Source organism: Onychomys torridus, chromosome 15, assembly GCF_903995425.1.
Source record: "Onychomys torridus chromosome 15, mOncTor1.1, whole genome shotgun sequence".
Taxonomy (NCBI): Eukaryota; Metazoa; Chordata; class Mammalia; order Rodentia; family Cricetidae; genus Onychomys; species Onychomys torridus.
In genome coordinates, this window is record NC_050457.1 from 17,248,123 (window position 1) to 17,267,447 (window position 19,325).

At 46.3% G+C, this 19,325-nt stretch overlaps 1 protein-coding gene across 1 annotated transcript in view; it reads left to right on the forward strand.

Annotated features, from left to right (window-relative positions):
• Dmgdh (dimethylglycine dehydrogenase) overlaps nucleotides 1-19,325 on the forward strand; it is a 74,026-nt gene that overhangs the window by 8,227 nt on the left and 46,474 nt on the right. Inside the window, exons 3-5 of the mRNA XM_036207389.1 lie at nucleotides 3,926-4,024; nucleotides 5,383-5,547; nucleotides 9,278-9,482. Coding sequence (XP_036063282.1) covers nucleotides 3,926-4,024; nucleotides 5,383-5,547; nucleotides 9,278-9,482 — 469 coding nt within the window. The remainder of the gene's footprint in view (nucleotides 1-3,925; nucleotides 4,025-5,382; nucleotides 5,548-9,277; nucleotides 9,483-19,325) is intronic.

A 19,325-nucleotide genomic window follows, 5' to 3' on the forward strand; every position in this document is an offset into this window, starting at 1 on the left:
GAGTCTAATGCCAACCTGGGCTACCCAAGAAGACTGCTTCAAACAAAAAGGAATTAAAACAAGCAAACAAATAAACCATTCTGGATGCAAAGCAAGCCTAGAATCTGGCTGTACTTAATCCAGTGTGTACAGAGCTCAATAATGAAGTGTGTTAATCACAACACTCTATCAAAAAACGTGATTCATGATCTTAATATCCAAAACCTTTCTAGCACAATAAGTAAGACAAAATTTATTTAAAATACTCCACTCACCCCAAGCTTATTTAGTGTGCTTTACGATCTCTATTAATACAGTAACCTATATTTACATGTTATGTGTAAATAAAAGCATAAGGATATTTTTAGTGGTTATGTGCAAACATTCTGAGCATAAGTGTATGAATAAAAGATTTGGGCCACTGGGATTATGGTTTAGGCCAATGGCTGAGTTTCTGAGGCAGCAGAGGTCCCTGATAGACAGGAAAACACCACAAGTTAGCCTCCGACACATTCCCCACTACGTAGCACCCTTCCATGATTCTCTTACTTGGTAATTGTCATTGCACTCTAGGGAAGAGTGTTCCTTTCTTGTTATTTTAAATTTATGTCAACAAGAATTTGCAAATTCTAAATTTACTCAAAGATGTGTGTGTGCGCGCGCGCATGCGCACATACAGAGTCAGTCTCATGTAGCCCAGGCTGGCCTTGAACTCACTATGTAGCCAAGGATGACCTTGAACTCCTGATCCTCCTGCTTTCTGCTTCCCTAGTAGTGGGACTGCAGCCTGTGCCACACCCTGCTTCAAAGGGCTATGCTTCCTCAGGAAGGATTCTGTCCTGCCTTTCCCTTTACCTTATCTACCAACTGGTATTGTTTTCTTTTTCTTCAAGTCATTCAAGTCCAAGGGTCTCTTGCTGTGAAGACTTCTCTGGCCTTACCCATGTCTGGGAGTCTTAACTAATGAGCCATCTCTTCATCCCCTTTACTTCTGATGTCCCCTGCTCTGTGGCCTGGCATTTAACCATGTGCCTGGAGGCTAAGACGAGTATTTTTTCCTTTTTCAAACTTTTCATTTACTATATCCAGGTTGAAGTCACAGAAGAGAAAAACACTGTGTACTCCACATGTCCAAATGTCACAAAGCAGGTGTTTAATTAACAGTAGACAGTATGCAAGAATATTCAAATGATCTGAATGCAGTAGAAGCATAGATTTTCAACACAGATGAAAAAAACAAAAGCCAACATAAGAAACTGCTAACTAGTTATTACAGCTAAGAAAATCCCACTCCTTACTCCTGACTGTCCCAGCAAATAGAGAGATGCATGGACTGCTCCTAGACGGATATTCTCTTTCAGTAAGGGATTTAACTTCTTCTTGACTAAGCATTTCCAAAAGAATTTGTTCCCTAAACAAACTACACAGGGCTAAATGTCTTTAATGAATCCATGTAGTTCTTTCAAATCAAAATTCATTAGCCCCTGGTTTCTGGGGTAGGGGAACAGAGGATACAGTATAGATGGATGCAGATAATGGAACTTTCTGGTGGTCTGGTGTGGTGGTTTGAATAGGAATTGCCACCTATTCAAGCTCATATATTTGAATACTTGGTCATTAAGGAGGGGTGCTACTTGAGAGGGATTAGGAGGTGTGGCCTTGTTGGAGGAAGTGTGTCACTAGGGGTGAGCTTTGGGTTTCAAAAGCTCAAGTCAGGCCCAGTCTCTGTCTCTGTCTCTGTCTCTGTGTCTCTCTGTGTCTCTCTGTCTATCTCTCTGTCTCTGTCTCTGTCTCTCTCTCTCTCTCTCTCTCTCTCTCTCTCTCTCTCTCTTTCTCTCTCTCCTGCCTGTGGACCCAGATGTAAAACTCTCAGCTACCATGTCTGCCCGTGTGCCACCATGCTCCCTGCCATGATGACAATGGACTAAATCTCTGAAGCTGTAAGCAAATGACAATTGCATGTTTTCCTTTATAAGAGATGCAGTGGTCATGGTGCCTCTTCACAGCAACAGAACACTGACTAAGACCCTTGGATTTCACCCAGGGATGTGGCTTACAGGATCTCCAGGATCAGCACTTTAACCAGTACTCACGAACATTCATTTTCTCAATTGATGGGTAGCAGATGCACTGAAGACAGAATTATGGTCAGTGGCAGATACCTGAAAGCGAATGAGGGAAGTTCATATACACACTGAATTGAAGCATGATCTTAATTAGTCTTATCAAACCATAAAAACCAAGAGTTAAATAATGGGGTAATAGCCTGAAAGATTGGAGACGCAGAACAGCAGTTACTAGAGACTTCTTACCTCTACGAGTCCTCAGATGGAAAAGAGGGCCAAGATCTTGTCTCCCTCCACCTGCCTTATATTCCTGTTTCCACCTCCCGGTTGTGATGGGATTAAAGGCGTGAACCTTCCAAGTGCTGGGATAAAAGGCAGGTACCACCACCACCTGACCTTTAGGGTTAACTAATGGCTAGCTCCACTCTCTGATCTCCAGGCAAGCTTTATTTGTCGGAACACAAACAAAATATCACACAACACCAAATATCAAATGTGTGAAAAGAAAAGAGTTGTTTGGCCATGTTACCAGTAGTGAAACATTTTTCTGCTCTTACCAGAACCACGTTACCAGATCCTGGCTTAGGAACTGGGGTGGAAGTCTTGTCAGAAGCATCACTTGTGTATGTGTACGTTAGATGCTTCAACAAGTTTAGACAGAATCATTGAACGTCTTGGTTTCTAAACGGTGGTTGACCAACTTTAATGGGAATAGTTTTAGTTTCAGAGAACCAGATTCCCATAGGAGAAAGTTATAAATATTTCTAAATGGATTTGAGTTTGAACAGATGTGTTCTGATGAGCTCCCCAAGATACATTAGCTGAAAAATGAGACCCCAGATACTTAATTAAGAAAACTCTTGCTTCGTGTAATTGCCTGGAATTCTTGGTCTGGATGCTACATTGCATCTCTCAGAGTTGATGGAAGGAGCTACAACATTTCTAATATTAATCAATCTTTCCCAAAGAATAATTAATCCGTACTTATTCAACAAGAGTTATTAGGAACACTGTATAATATAAAGTGTATATAAAGTATCTAGAAAACAGATTTCTTTTTTATATCGACCTGGGTCCTCATAACAAGGCATTATTGTGTATATGCAAGTACCCAAAATTTAAAAACTCAAAAATCTATAATTTTGTTTTTAATTACATTTAATTAATTAATTAATTAATTAATTAATGGTTTTAGTCTTTCTAGACAGAATTTCTCTGTGTAGTCTCAGCTTTCCTAGAACTCCTTTCATAGACCAGACTGACCTTAAACTCAGAGATCTACTTGCCTGTGCCTCCCAAGCACTGGAATGAAAGGTGTGCGCCACCACTGCCCAGGAATTATTAATTAATTTGTGTGTGTGTGTGTGTGTGTGTGTGTGTGTGTGTGTGTATGCACTTGTTCACTCACACGTGCCATGAATATTCTAGAACAATGTGCAGGAGTTGGTCCTCTCTTATTACTCAGTGGTCTCTGAGGATCCTGCAGATGGAGCTCCTCAGGTTTGCTGGCAGGTACCTTTACCCATGGAGCCATCTTGATGGGCCCCAAATTCAAAGTCAAAACCTTCTGGTCCCATACATTTCAGATAAAAACAAAAAAACAACAGCATATATTCTAAACCTCCCACCTACCCTTTCCCTAGTAGTTTTTAGGCTCTTTGTGGACACGTTTGTGGGCTGGCTCTCAGTCCACTTGAATAGTTGAAGTTGCTTCATATACCCTGTGATGAGCCATCTGCTCTGGGGTCTCCAACCAATGTGTTCTTTCTTGCATCTCCGCTATATGCCTACATGTCTCAGCAGCATTACATGGCTGCTTAGCAGAGAAGTTATCAGCATTTTGACTTATTCCAGCCTTTTCTCCCCTCTCTCTGTTTAAGGCAGGTTTAACGACTTACTTTCACCCCGGGATAAACTTGAAGAAGATACACTATGACAGCATCAAACTTTACGAGAAGCTAGAAGAAGAAACTGGGCAGGTAAACACACTTAGTTTGAAGCTGTCTGTGCGGTTGGCCACTTAGACGCAGATGCATGTGCCGTGCTTGCTGTGGTAGAGAGGAAGGTCCAGAGAAGAACAGGGCTCAATGTTCACATCACTTCATTTTCTTCAAGTGTATTATCCATGTAATTAACTAGTCTTCATTTGTTTGAGAGGGAAGAGACAATAAATAGTGACTTTTCAAACTTTGTTTAGCCGGTTCCCATATCTAGAAAATACGAAGTCAGAGCACCTCAGCAAGGGGATTGCGCACGGTCTGACTGTGCTGACTGTCATGTGACTTTAGAAACAGCGCACTAAGCCCCCTCCTTGTCTTATTTTTGTCCCTTCTCATATTGACTGTACTCACAAACTAAAAAGTTTCCATGAGCTAAGACCAAGGCTTCTTAGTGTTTCCATGCATTTATTCTTGCTGACGGCCACTAAAAGCTCCCAGAGTCTTCAGGATCAAGACCAAAGGCTTTGCAGGGTCTGGGACTCCCAGCCTTTGTCACCTGACTTTCTAACATCCTCTCTTGTCTCTATTTCCTTTGTTCCTGTGCTTTAATTGTTCTCAACAGCGTATACTTCTGGAATATTCTAAGTGCTCTCACACCTCCGCTTTCTAAATTTGTGTTGTTTTCTTCTTTCCTGTTCTGACTGGAACCACTTTCCCCGGACCCTACATAGACAACCAACCCCTCATGCTTCTAAGACACATTTGTGCACATTGTTCTAACACACAGTGTGTGTACACTGTTCTAACACACAGCATGTATGTACACTGTTCTAACCCATGGAGTGTTTGCACACTTCTTATACACAGCGTGTGTGAACACTCTTCTAACACACTGTCCCACTGTCTTCGTTACTTACTATTGATCTTCCCTGCAGAGTGTGAGCAACTTGAAGAGCAGGACTGCCTTCGTGTTCTGTCACCCAGGGCTTCACCGAGACTTTTCTAATGGAAAGACTAAGAAATGCCAAATGAGCGTGAACTTACAATGGCTCTCACTGTAGCAGCGGGTCGGCTCTCTAGAGTCCTTCCTTAAACCCTCTGGCTTTCTCCTTCTCATGGACTGCTCCTTCACTCTGCATTTGAACCCTCAGTCCATGCATCTGTATGCTCTTAACCACCCTGCCTTTACCCAGCACCTCAGGCTTACAGTACTGCCTGGCGTAAATCACTGCTGAATGAATATCTTTTCATAAGCTACAAATACCCTACGTAATTAATACGTTTGCCCCATAGTGAATTGCTCTTTTACTCACTTGAGTTTTCGTTGTGTTGGAGAACTGTGTTGGAGTGCCAGAGGATAGTTTATTGACATGCTTTTATTGGAATTATCGTCATAGGTGGTGGGATTCCATCAGCCAGGTAGTATCAGACTTGCCACAACACCTGTAAGGGTAGATGAATTTAAATATCAAATGACGCGGACCAACTGGCATGCCACAGAACAGTATATTATTGAGCCTGAAAAAATCCAAGAGATGTTCCCTCTGCTCAACATGAACAAGGTATTTTATTTGTTTGGTTGGTTGTTTTTTGGTTTTTTTGTTGTTGTTGTTTTGTTTTTGTTTTTGTTTTTTGTTTTTTGTTATTGAGACAGGTTTTCTCTATGTAACAGCCCTGGCTGTTCTAGAACTCTCTATGTGGATCAGGCTGGCCTTGAACTCACAGAGATCTACTTGCCTCTGCCTCCCAAGTGCTGGGATTAAAGATGTGCACCACCACTGCCCTGCTTGAACAAGATGTTTATTTGAAGGGCAATTTCACTTTGTCAACTTGAACTAAAATTATTTTAAAACTGTATTTTAACGAGTTCAATGAATTTATGAGTTTAATAAGTTAAATGTAGAAATAATTCATGCATACATTTAGAAAGGCGATGATTGATCCTGGAATGTGGGCAAATCACAAGGTGAGCTGTTACTAAGTAATGTATGCAAGGGTGACAAAACCCTTCTGTGATAACTAAAGAAACATTTCAAAGCCTTTCTAGGACCGGATCCCTCAGAATGAAGTCCTTCCACACATCAGCTGTCTGTTGGGGACTTCAAAGAGAATGACATCCTGCTATCAGGAGTCTAGAAAGGGGTTACTGAATTTTTAAAACCCAGCAATGCCCTGTGCCGTCCTCATACACTTCCCGGCTCCTGGCTGCTCTTCCCTTTCAGACTGTGCCAGGCACAGATTTAGAACAACTCTGAATTTCCTTAAGAGAATCCACTTGAAAGGAAATGTAATGTGTTTCCCTCCTGGGTGACCATCCCTTTAGCATAATGATCACAGCATTACCATCTACTAGAGTAGTATTTATGCAACGGAGACCATGGTAAGCCCCTCCTATGAAAAATCTGGCTATTATGGCCCAGAAAGCAGAGTCTTAAGTAGTTTACACAGTGGGATGAGTTTGTTCAGTTCAGAATCGCTGGAGGAAAGATTTGAACCCAGGCCCTCTGACTTGTGCTGTGCAGACGTCCTGGGTATGGGTAGCCAGCGGGTTGTTTAGGGAAGCAGACAGCTATTACCCTGATAGTGGCTGTGTCGTAGTTCCTGTCTCTGAGTGTTTGTGTAAGGGTGCTGTGCCCCTGTGAGTCTGTACAGGCCATGGGAACTCCTTGTCGATGGGGTGGTGTGAGAGCAGGGTCTTTGTTGAAATCCACCTCCACTACACTACTAAGAATCCATTTATGTCTCTTTATATGTCAACCCTGCAACACTTCCCTAGAAGCTCTCATCATTGCAGCTTTTTCTCAAAGGTATTAGGCAATGGAAACACATAGGCCAGGGGCAGAGTGCCAAACCAAACAGACATGGGATCACTACAAGGACATGGTCGTTACAAAACACCAGTGTGACATTTGCAAGTTGTCAGGAGTGTGAATTCCATTACAACCCTAAGTCTTTTGCACTGGACCCATAAGTACAAAGACTAAATTATAGTAAGAAAAAAACTCAGACAAAGGTGAGCCTTGGCCAGGTGGTATTAATACCAATCCTTCACAAAGTCTCCTAAAATTAGAATCTAATACTTCCCAATACAACCTATAAAGCTAGTATGTCTCTGACATAAAAACAAGACAAAAAACATCAGAAGAAAAGACAGACTATAGTCCTATATGAATATAGATGTGAAAGTCTTTTTTTTTTTTTAAGTTTATTTATTATGTATAGAGTGTTTTGCCTGCATGTGTTCCTGCATGCCAGAAGAGGGCACCAGATCTCATTATAGATGGTTGGAAGCCACCATGTGGTTGCTAGGAACTGAACTCATGACCTCTGGAAGAGCAGCCAATGTTCTTAAACTCTGAGCCATCTCTCCAGCCCAATATGAAAGTCTTTTAAAAAAGTACAGTAAATTGTATCAAGGATGCTACAAAATGGTCAAATAGAGTGTGTCCCATGAATGCAAGATTGATTTAAAAACTAAATGTCAGTCAGTGTAATGTAGTAACATCACATTAACAAAGGGCAAAGAGCACAATATAGTTTAAACAGATGCAGGAAAAACTATTTGTCAAGACTCCATTTTCATAGTTGATGGCAAATTCTTGTGCAGTAGATGAGATCTCATTATAACATGTCTCTGCCAATTCATTTCCCCTTGCTCATCCTTATATTAGTTCTCTCACAAGACCTAAGCTGAAGTCTTTACACAGAGCAGGTATGCAAGAAGTCCTTGTTGATTTATGAACAGAGTATGCATTTTTGTGAAGCATATATGTGTGTGTGTGTGTGTGTGTGTGTGTGTGTGTGTGTGTGCACATGGACACAGAGGAGATGGAAAACTAGTGCTTTCCTTTGCTAGGCTACCACTCTAGTACTGAACTACCCTCCTAGCCCATTGATTGCTTTTTATTTTGACACAAGGTCTCCTCAAACTGCCCAAGCTGGCATTGAACTCACTCTATTCCCGGAGGGTATTGAACTTGGATTGCTTGCCTTAGCCTTCCTAGTAGCTAGGATTACAGACCAGCATAACCAGATCCAGTTGATATCAGATATGCATTAACATGCAAATTTATTTATAGTATTGAATAATTAAATATGATATAACTGATATGTCAACTAGAATTAGATCTGGCTTTAAACATGAGAAACTGAAAAAAACGATGCTTAAGCAAGTCTATTTCCCTTTCATTCAAGCATTTGTCCTGGCCACTTTTAGGTCAACTTGAGGCAAACTAAAGTCATCTGAGAGGAGGGACCTTAATGAGGAAAATGCCTCCACAAGACCAGGCTATAGGCAAGCTTGTAGGACATTTTCTTAATTAGTGGTTGATGGGGAGGGCCCAGCCCATTGTGGGTGGTGCCATCCCTGGGCTGGTGGTCCTGGGTTCTATAAGAAGGCAGACTGAGCAAGCCATGAGGAGCAAGCCAGTAAGCAGCTCCCCTCCACGGCCTCTGCATCAGCTCCTGCCTCCAGGTTCCTGCCCTGCTTTAGTTCCTGTCCTGACTTCCTTTGATGATGATCTGTTATTTAGAAGTCTAAGCTGAATAAGTCCTTTCTTCCCCAAGTTGATTCTGGTCACGGTGTTTCATCACAGCAATAGGAACCCCAACTAAGAACATATTGAATAGTTAGTTATGAAGTCATCAAGATCTCAAGGATCAGGTCACCTTCTGGATCACTGCTTTGTCATTCCTGGGGTGTGACTCTTGTGTTATTATTCTACAATGGCAGTTAGAGCCCAGCCATCACATCTGAATTCCAGACCCCAGGGCAGAGAAAGGAACAAAGACAGACATACACTAGTTGTCCTTTTGGAGTGGCTCACGGAAGCTGCCATGTAACTCTTCCCTTTGCATTTCCATTGACTAGAACCTAATGTTAGCTTCAGCCACTGCTGGAGAGACTAGCTGCCGGAAGATTGGAAACTATACTCTTTGTTGTTACGAGCATGTGTCCAGCTATTGGAGACCACTGCAAGGTGTTATCATGTGGCTTGTCATTGTGACCAGTCACTCAACTCTCATTGTGAATCTTGTTCAAGTCTGAGTAGGACTTAAAATTAAAAAAAAAAAAAAAAAGCATGCCACTGCTTTCAAGATGCTTTCCTCCATGCTGGAATCAAAACTCAGGGGCTTGTGCATGTCCGGCCAGCCCTCTGCCACACAGCTGTGTACACCTCTAGCCACCGGTGCACTTTTAAAGTCTAGTCTTATTAAACATCTGTCCAGCAGGCTATATTTGCATTGAGTAATAAATTTCTTTGAATACTGACTTTCTTATGTTTGGTTTAGATTTTAGCTGGACTGTATAATCCAGGAGATGGTCACATTGATCCTTATTCAATGACAATGGCCCTGGCTGCTGGGGCTAGGAAATATGGGGCCCTTCTAAAGTATCCTGCACCGGTGACATCTCTGAAGCCCAGGCCAGATGGGACATGGGATGTGGAAACTCCACAAGGGTCTGTGAGAGCAAATAGAATTGTGAATGCTGCCGGTAAGCCACCAGCCCTCTCTCTGCCACTCTGCCTCAGTTTACCCTCCATCCTCACCTATGTAGTCCCTTCTAGCCTAGATTATGTCTCACCAACTTAGGCTTCTTCTTTCAGATTTTACCTTTATCCTTTACTGGTTACGCTCATGATCAAATTCCAGGGACTAAGGATGTAGCTCAGTCTGTAGAGTGCTTGCCTAGCATGCATGAAGCCCTTGGACCAGAAGTTCAAGGCCTTTCTTGGCTACATAGGGAGTTTGAGTCTAGCCTGGGATACTTGAGACCCTGCCTCAAAACAAATAACCAAGCAAGCAAACAAACCTAAATTCCACTGTTCCAGTTTCTTACCAAGTAACTTGTTCTTAGTTTACCTTTAGAGGCAGATTTGATCATTTGTGCTCTCATTCTCTCTTAGCCAAAGATTACTTTGACTAGTGAAAAACTTTTAACCCCTTACCTTTCAAAACATTGTTAAACACATTATAAAACTTGTCTAAAAAGTAGAAGCAATTGAATCTGGCCTTAAACTTCCCTTGATTCTCCGTCTGTCACTCCTCTGCACCATGGTCCTTGGGAACCTCTAGTCCAAGTCAGCTTAGAAGGTGGTGGCGCATGCCTTTAATCCCAGCACTCAGCAGGCAGAGCCAGGTGGATCTCTGTGAGTTCCAGCCAGCCTGGTCTACAAAGCTAGTTCCTGGACAGGTACCAAAACTACCCAGAGAAACCCTGTCTTCTCCAAAACAAAACAAAACAAAACAAAAACGAAGACTAGACTTCGAAATCATTCATCCCATCAACACCACCAAATAACAAAGGTTCTTTGTAAGTTTGTAACATTTTATGGTCTCCTAAATTTACTCCTAAAACATTTGGCTACTTTCACAGTAATAGCAAGTACTGAGACCTCCACATCCAGTTCCTGTGGCAGACATTACTAATCAACACTTGCACTTACTTTAGGCAAGCTTGCACAGAGGCCCACTGTGTTTTATTTCAACACAATGCTTCAGGAACTCATGAAGGCATAATGCATATTTTGAGAAATCACTCTCAATTTAACACCTTTACCCATTGCTTTTCTAAAACGGATAAAACTACTTACGTAATAGGGCACCATGGCAACATTTCCTTTTAACTGCATGATATGACATCCAAGGCATTTCTGAAGAGCTAAGTGAGAATTGTTCCAAAGAGATCTGACCTAAGCCCAGGAACTGGGCATCAGGTGGCATTTCTAGGCAGCAGTGAAATTCTGAGGGCTTGGGAAAGCAGTGCAGATAGCCCTGGGAAAAGGCTGTCTGAGCCGCCGGCGAAGACATGTCCAAGGGTGCTGATTCTAATGATGGCCCTGCGTGGGGTGGCTGACCTTCCCTTCATGCCTTGCTCCTCACAGCTGCCCAACTATCTGTACTCCTTCTCCATGGTGCTCTAGGAAGCTCCTTGCTGAAAGCTGTGTGAGCTTTCCTGTCTCAGCTCTATCCATTCACACCAAATCTTCAACTATCCATAATTTATCTTTCCCATTTTCTCTTCCTTTTCTTCCATGGGGCAGAAGTCATGGATTACATATTAGTAGGCCCTGGGAAGTAAGGTGTGTGTGTGTGTGTGTGTGTGTGTGTGTGTGTGTCTGTGTCTGTGTGTCTGTGTGTGTATTTCTATCTGTGTTTTCTGAAGGCTGGAGGCATTCTATAAGGTAAGCTTTGGCCTTGGTAATTGGCAGAGATCCAGATATGCCCCTTTTGCAGCACGGATGCTGTTTTAATAAGATCAATTTTCTGGAAAAAAAAAAAAAGCAAGCATCATGTTAATGGTTTTGGAGTGTGGCAGCTGGAACATTTCCCAGAGTTACTCAGTGAGACCAAGATGCCACACACCTTCGGGGCAAAGTCCTGAGGGTAGCTCTGGAATCCAATTAAAGGAGCCAAGATGCAGACTCAGAGACACAGTCACACTGTGAGAAACTTGAAGGCTGCTGAGTCTTTGGGATACCCATAAGGAGTGGGTGAGAACAAAGATTTGGGCATTTGTTGCTGTGTTTCTAGTTTTGTCCACAGCACTGAGGCACTCTGGTCAGAAACACAAGCTTTGCTAAGCCTGTGCTTGAGGCAAGCCAGCAATTTATAAAAGATAATAATACATTCTCAAAAAGTTATTGTTGACAGCAAAATGTAAAATACCCAGGACAGGGTCTATGTGGAAAACAGTAAAAACATTAGTGATAACGATAATAATTAGGACTGTAATGCCTATGTCCTTGAGAGTTTTCGCCTTTGTCTGGGGGAACATTAGCATCATGTTATCGTGGCTTCTTGGTGCTAATCATTAGATTATTCCTTTCTTTTGCCCAAAACCATCTAGTAAACATTCACTAGGAAATGACTTCCCAAGGAACGTGCTGATCAAGTAAGTAGGGTACCTGGGAATCACCTTGGAATGTTTCCCAGGCTTCAGAACGATTTTAATTTAGGCAGCCTAGCTGGGGGCTTTGCAAGGTGTGTTTATTGTGTGTGTTTTGTTTTCATATGCTGGGGATTGGGCCCAGGACCTTGCATAAGCTTGGCCAGTTATCTTAGTGAGGGTCTCTCTTGCTGTAAAAAAACACCATGACCAAAAGCAAATTGGGGAGCAAAGGGTTTATTTTATTTTGTACTTCCCCCTCATAGTCCATCACCATGGGAAGTTGGGGCAGGAACCCAGAGGCAGGAACTGAAGCAGAAGCCACAGAAGAGCGCAGCTTACTTACAAGGCTTGCTCAGTTTGTTTTCTTATACACCCCAGGCAGGACTGCTAGCTTAGGGACAGCACCACCCACGTGGATGGGTCCTCCCACATCCGCCACTCATTTAAAAATGCTCCACAGGCTTGTCTCCAGCCAATCTTACAGAAACATTTCCCCAGTTGTGGTTCCCTCTTCCAAATGGCTCTGGCTTAGGTCAAGTTGACCTAAACCTAGCCAGGATGCTGGTGTCCTAGCTCTGAGCTACATCTCTGGTGGAGACGCTGCGTTTTAAACTGTACCACCAGTACTGTTTAAAACAGCATTTCAAAACAAAACACAGGACACAGGACATCTAGTACAAGATAATTTTTCAAGACCTTTTCTTTGGCTGTGGTAGGGGCGGGGTTGAGGGCTGTTGCTGAGGACTGAACCCAGGGCCTCATTCACGCTAAGTACCATGCCACTGAGCTACAGCCTGAACATTCAATCATCTATTTTTAATCCCTCCCCTGCCCTTCCCTTCTCTTCCTTTCCTCCCACTCCCTTCCCCTCTTTTCTTGTTTTCTTTCTCGTGTGACCATAGTTGTGAGCACGCAGGCCTGAGGAAGGACTCTCAGTGTCCTACATCTTAGTGTGCAGCAGGTTAGCTGCTGTTTTCTAACCACAGCTTTATAAATGAGCTGGATTCTACTTTATTCCACACCTTGCTTGGGCACAGGGACACAGGACACAGGACACAGGACACAGGGACACAGGGACACAGGACACAGGACATAGGGTACAGGGCACAGGACACAGGACATAGGGACACAGGACACAGGGACACAGGGCACAGGGCACAGGACACTGGGACAGAGGGACACAGGGACACAGGGACAGAGGACACAGGACACAGAGCATAGGACACAGGACACAGGGACACAGGACACTGGGACACAGGGACACAGGACACAGGACACAGGGACACAGGGCACAGGGACACAGGGACACAGGACACAGGGCACAGGGACACAGGACACAGGACACAGGACACAGGGACACAGGGACACAGGACACAGGACATAGGGTACAGGGCACAGGACACAGGACATAGGGACACAGGACACAGGGACACAGGGCACAGGGCACAGGACACAGGGACACAGGGACACAGGGACACAGGGACATAGGACACAGGACACAGGGCACAGGACACAGGACACAGGGACACAGGACACTGGGACACAGGGACACAGGACACAGGACACAGGGACACAGGGACACAGGGACACAGGGACATAGGACACAGGACACAGGGCATAGGACACAGGGACACAGGACACAGGGCACAGAGACACAGGACACAGGGACACAGGGACACAGGACACAGGGCACAGGGACACAGGACACAGGGCACAGGGACACAGGACACAGGGACACAGGACACAGGGACACAGGGACACAGGGACATAGGACACAGGACACAGGGCATAGGACACAGGGACACAGGACACAGGACACAGGGACACAGGACACAGGACCCAGGGCACAGGGACACAGGACACAGGACACAGGGACACAGGGACACAGGGACACAGGGACATAGGACACAGGACACAGGGCATAGGACACAGGGACACAGGACACAGGGCACAGGGACACAGGACACAGGGACACAGGGACACAGGACACAGGGCACAGGGACACAGGACACAGGACACAGGGCACAGGGACACAGGACACAGGGACACAGGGACACAGGACACAGGACACGGACACAGGGACATAGGGACATAGGACACAGGACAGAGGGACACAGGGACACAGGACACAGGGCACAGGGACACAGGACACAGGACACAGGGACACAGGACACAGGGCATAGGACACAGGACACAGGGACACAGGGACACAGGGACACAGGGACACAGGGACACAGGGACACAGGACACAGGGACACAGGGACACAGGGACATAGGACACAGGACACAGGGCATAGGACACAGGGACACAGGACACAGGGCACAGGGACACAGGACACAGGACACAGGGCACAGGGACACAGGACACAGGACACAGGGACACAGGGACACAGGGACACAGGGACATAGGACACAGGACACAGGGCATAGGACACAGGGACACAGGACACAGGGCACAGGGACACAGGACACAGGGACACAGGGACATAGGACACAGGGCACAGGGACACAGGACACAGGACACAGGACACAGGGACACAGGACACAGGGACACAGGGACACAGGACACAGGACACGGACACAGGGACATAGGGACATAGGACACAGGACAGAGGGACACAGGGACACAGGACACAGGGCACAGGGACACAGGACACAGGACACAGGGACACAGGACACAGGGCATAGGACACAGGGACACCGGACACAGGGACACAGGACACAGGGACACAGGGACACAGGGACACAGGGACACAGGACAACAGGGGCACGGACAACAGGACACAGGGACACGAGGACACAGGCCCAGGGACACAGGACATAGGGCACAGGACACAGGGACACCAGGGACACAGGACACAGGGACACAGGACACAGGGACACAGGGACACAGGACACAGGGACACAGGGACACAGGACACAGGGACACAGGACACAGGGACACAGGGACACAGGGACATAGGACACAGGACACAGGCATAGGACACAGGGACACAGGACACAGGGCACAGGGACACAGGACACAGGACACAGGGCACAGGACACAGGACACAGGACACAGGTACACAGGGACACAGGGACACAGGGACATAGGACACAGGACACAGGGCATAGGACACAGGGACACAGGACACAGGGCACAGGGACACAGGACACAGGGACACAGGGACACAGGACACAGGGCACAGGGACACAGGACACAGGACACAGGACACAGGGACACAGGACACAGGGACACAGGACACAGGGCATAGGACACAGGGACACAGGACACAGGGACACAGGACACAGGGACACAGGGACACAGGACACAGGGACACAGGACACAGGGCACGGACACAGGACACAGGGACACAGGACACAGGGCACAGGGACACAGGACATAGGGCACAGGACACTGGGACACAGGGACACAGGACACAGGGACACAGGACACAGGGACACAGGGACACAGGACACAGGGACACAGGACACAGGGAACAGGGACACAGGACACAGGGACACAGGACACAGGGACACAGGGACACAGGACACAGGGCACAGGGACACAGGACATAGGGCACAGGACACTGGGACACAGGGACACAGGACACAGGGACACAGGACACAGGACACAGGGACACAGGACACAGGGAACAGGGACACAGGACACAGGGACACAGGACACAGGGCACAGGGACACAGGGCACAGGGCACAGGGACACAGGACATAGGGCACAGGGACACTGGGACACAGGGACACAGGACACAGGGTACGGGGACACAGGACACAGGGACACAGGACACAGGGACACAGGGACACAGGGACATAGGACACAGGACACAGGGACACAGGACACAGGGCACAGGACACAGGGCACAGGGACACAGGACACAGGGACACAGGACACAGGGAACAGGGACACGGGACACAGGGACACAGGACACAGGGAACAGGGACACAGGACACAGGGACACAGGGCACAGGACACTGGGACACAGGACATAGGGCACAGGACACTGGGACACAGGGACACAGGACACAGGGACACAGGACACAGGGACACAGGGACACAGGACACAGGGACACAGGACACAGGGAACAGGGACACAGGACACAGGGACACAGGACACAGGGACACAGGGACACAGGACACAGGGCACAGGGACACAGGACATAGGGCACAGGACACTGGGACACAGGGACACAGGGACACAGGACACAGGGACACAGGATACAGGACACAGGGACACAGGACACAGGGCACAGGGACACAGGACATAGGGCACAGGACACTGGGACAAAGGGACACAGGACACAGGGACACAGGACACAGGGAACAGGGACACAGGACACAGGGACACAGGACACAGGGCACAGGGACACAGGGCACAGGGCACAGGGACACAGGACATAGGGCACAGGACACTGGGACACAGGGACACAGGACACAGGGCACGGGGACACAGGACACAGGGACACAGGACACAGGGACACAGGGACACAGGGACATAGGACACAGGACACAGGGACACAGGACACAGGGCACAGGACACAGGGCACAGGGACACAGGACACAGGGACACAGGACACAGGGAACAGGGACACAGGACACAGGGACACAGGACACAGGGAACAGGGACACAGGACACAGGGACACAGGGCACAGGACACTGGGACACAGGGACACAGGATACAGGGACACAGGACACAGGGACACAGGACACAGGGCACAGGGACACAGGACATAGGGCACAGGACACTGGAACACAGGGACACAGGGACACAGGACACAGGGACACAGGACACAGGGCACAGGGACACAGGACATAGGGCACAGGACACTGGGACACAGGGACACAGGACACAGGGAACAGGACACAGGACACAGGACACAGGACACAGGGCACAGGGACACAGGGAACAGGGACACAGGGACACAGGGACACAGGGACATAGGGACACAGGACACAGGGACACAGGGACACAGGACACAAGGACACAGGGACACAGGACACCGCATGGAGACATGGCCTAGCCCACACAGAGGTCACTTACTGTGAAGTGAAGCTTTCTTGTCCATAGTAAGAAAAGTGCCTCTTGACATTGTATCTGGCTGACTCATTAAACCTGAGAAAACTTTGTAAGTTTTATTAAGAATTTCCCTAGAATGACAAATCAGAAGTGACAGAATGACCCTCACATGGAGCCTCGTGTTTATCCAAAAGGAGTCGCTGTGTTCTGCCTGTCAGCATATCAGACAAGATACGCACAGGGACATGGTGACGTAAATTTGGTCCTGAGTCAACCTCCCTCCATTCTAATCTCATTCCTTTCCATCACTGTATTTTTGCTAAATTAGCACGTACGCATGTGCATTCATTCATGCACGGGTGCATGTGTGTGTGTGCGTGTGCATGTGCGTGCGTGCGTGCGTGCGTGCGTGCGTGTGTGTGTGTGTGTGTGTGTGTGTGTGCATCACACATAGGGCCTCATACATGCTGGGTAAAGGCTCTGCACTCTTTTGCTCCCCTTTATGGGCCCTTCAGTGACTTCCTTTTAGGATGGATTTTTCGACGCTTGGCTCTCTTCTTTGACCCTGGTTGCTGGGCTCTGGCAGGAGTTCAAGTATAATCCTGGTTGGACTTAGATATATTCAGTACAGAAAAGGAGGCGTCTCACACACCAAAGGGTGACTGGTGTGGAGCCTGTGGGATTTAAAGCAATACAGTAAAGATGAGCTGCGGGTAAGCATGGATAGTTTATTTGAATGATAAAATGCATTAATAAGCAAGGCATCGAACTCAGAAATTTGTAATTATGTTTGAATAGGACAGAATTTATTTTCTTCAATTTATGTTTTTTAATGGAAACAACTAGATTGGGGACATGCATTACTTTGGATTACTTGGCTAAATGTTTGACTTTAGATTTAAAAACTGTCCTAGTGTGTATAACGACAATATATAGCTTTACTATATTTTCCTACAAAGTCCTGACGTTGGTTGGTAATTCATACCTTTCTACAGGAAACAGTACATTAAGTCTCTAAATTATTGAAGACCAGCACGCCTCTGAGGCCCACAGGTTGGATTCCAAGTTTACAAAGGGCAGCCTGTGGTGGGTGATTACTCAAGCGTAAATAACCTGACAGGCCAAAACCGAGCAACAGAGCATATAGATGGTGTTTGCTCAAATGGAGACAAAGGCTGTCTGCTCTGCGGACCTGCTCTGGGGACCTGCTCTGGGTTCCCAGGCTGACTCATGGGTACTTCCGTCCCTAGCCTTGAGCTGTGTAAGGATGAAGATCTCAGAACCCTCTGCCAGATTCTTTTAAAAAGTGGAAAAAGAAACTGTTGAAATTTTAGAATACAACTTAAAAAACAGCAGTATTTGAGAGGGTTTGCTGGTCCTTTGATAATTACTCAAAACTACTATGTAACAAGCCAGTCAACAGAAGCCCCTCCCTACAAATAATTAATTGATGGGTGAAGCAACACCACTCCTTTGTCCAAAAAAAAAAAAAAAAAATCACATTGATCATTTTAGATGCTGAAATACCATCTTATTAGTAAAGATGTGTGGTGGTTATTTAAAATAATGTCTTGCTAACTGGGTGCTGTGCCTCAAGTCTAGAGTCCTGGACTAGGGAGATGGAGGCTGGAAGTTCAGAAGTTCAGTGCCAGCCTGGGCTACATTAAGTGTTTGAGGCCAACTCTGCCTACATGTAACCCCATGTTAAAAAAAAAGACACACACACACACACACACACACACACACACACACACACACACACACACACACACTCCATCCTGCTGTTTCCCTTTCTGCTGTGCTAGGGATGAACCCAGGGCCTCATATAGACCTCAAAGTCTCACCACTGAGCTTCCCTACCAGTTTCTCTTGCTTTTTGACTACAGTGCTTTCCAAGAAGGGACTTCGTGAGCTCACTGTTACTCTTGAAGTAGCAGAACTTATGTGCTTGTTCTTGCTTCCAAAGTACATAAACTCTAAATTTTAAGTCAACAAAAGAGCCTTGGCTCAGCAATTTGAGGTGAGCAGGTTTGGAGGAGCAGGAGCTGACTTGGAGAGCTGCCTCAGGAGATGATGTTCTGAATTGTGCTGATCACATCCACACAAGGACTTGCCCTTTGCCTAACTGTTTCTGTCCACGGGCAGGGCTTGGACCACTTTTCGTGTATGTGTATGTTTATATATATATTTGGGTTACTTTTTTTCCCTCTCATTTTTTTCTGATCTCCTTAGCTTGTGAATAATGAGTTTTTCCATGGAAGGAGTGCCTTTGATTTTCAGATAATCATCAGAACTCTGGACAATGCCCACTATTGTCTCGTCTTCCCTCCCGTTCAATTTTTCAATGCTCAAAGATACTTAAGAGGTTGGGGATACCGCTCAGTGGTAGAGCATCACCTGGCAGGCATGTACCAGGGCTTTGGTTTGATCTC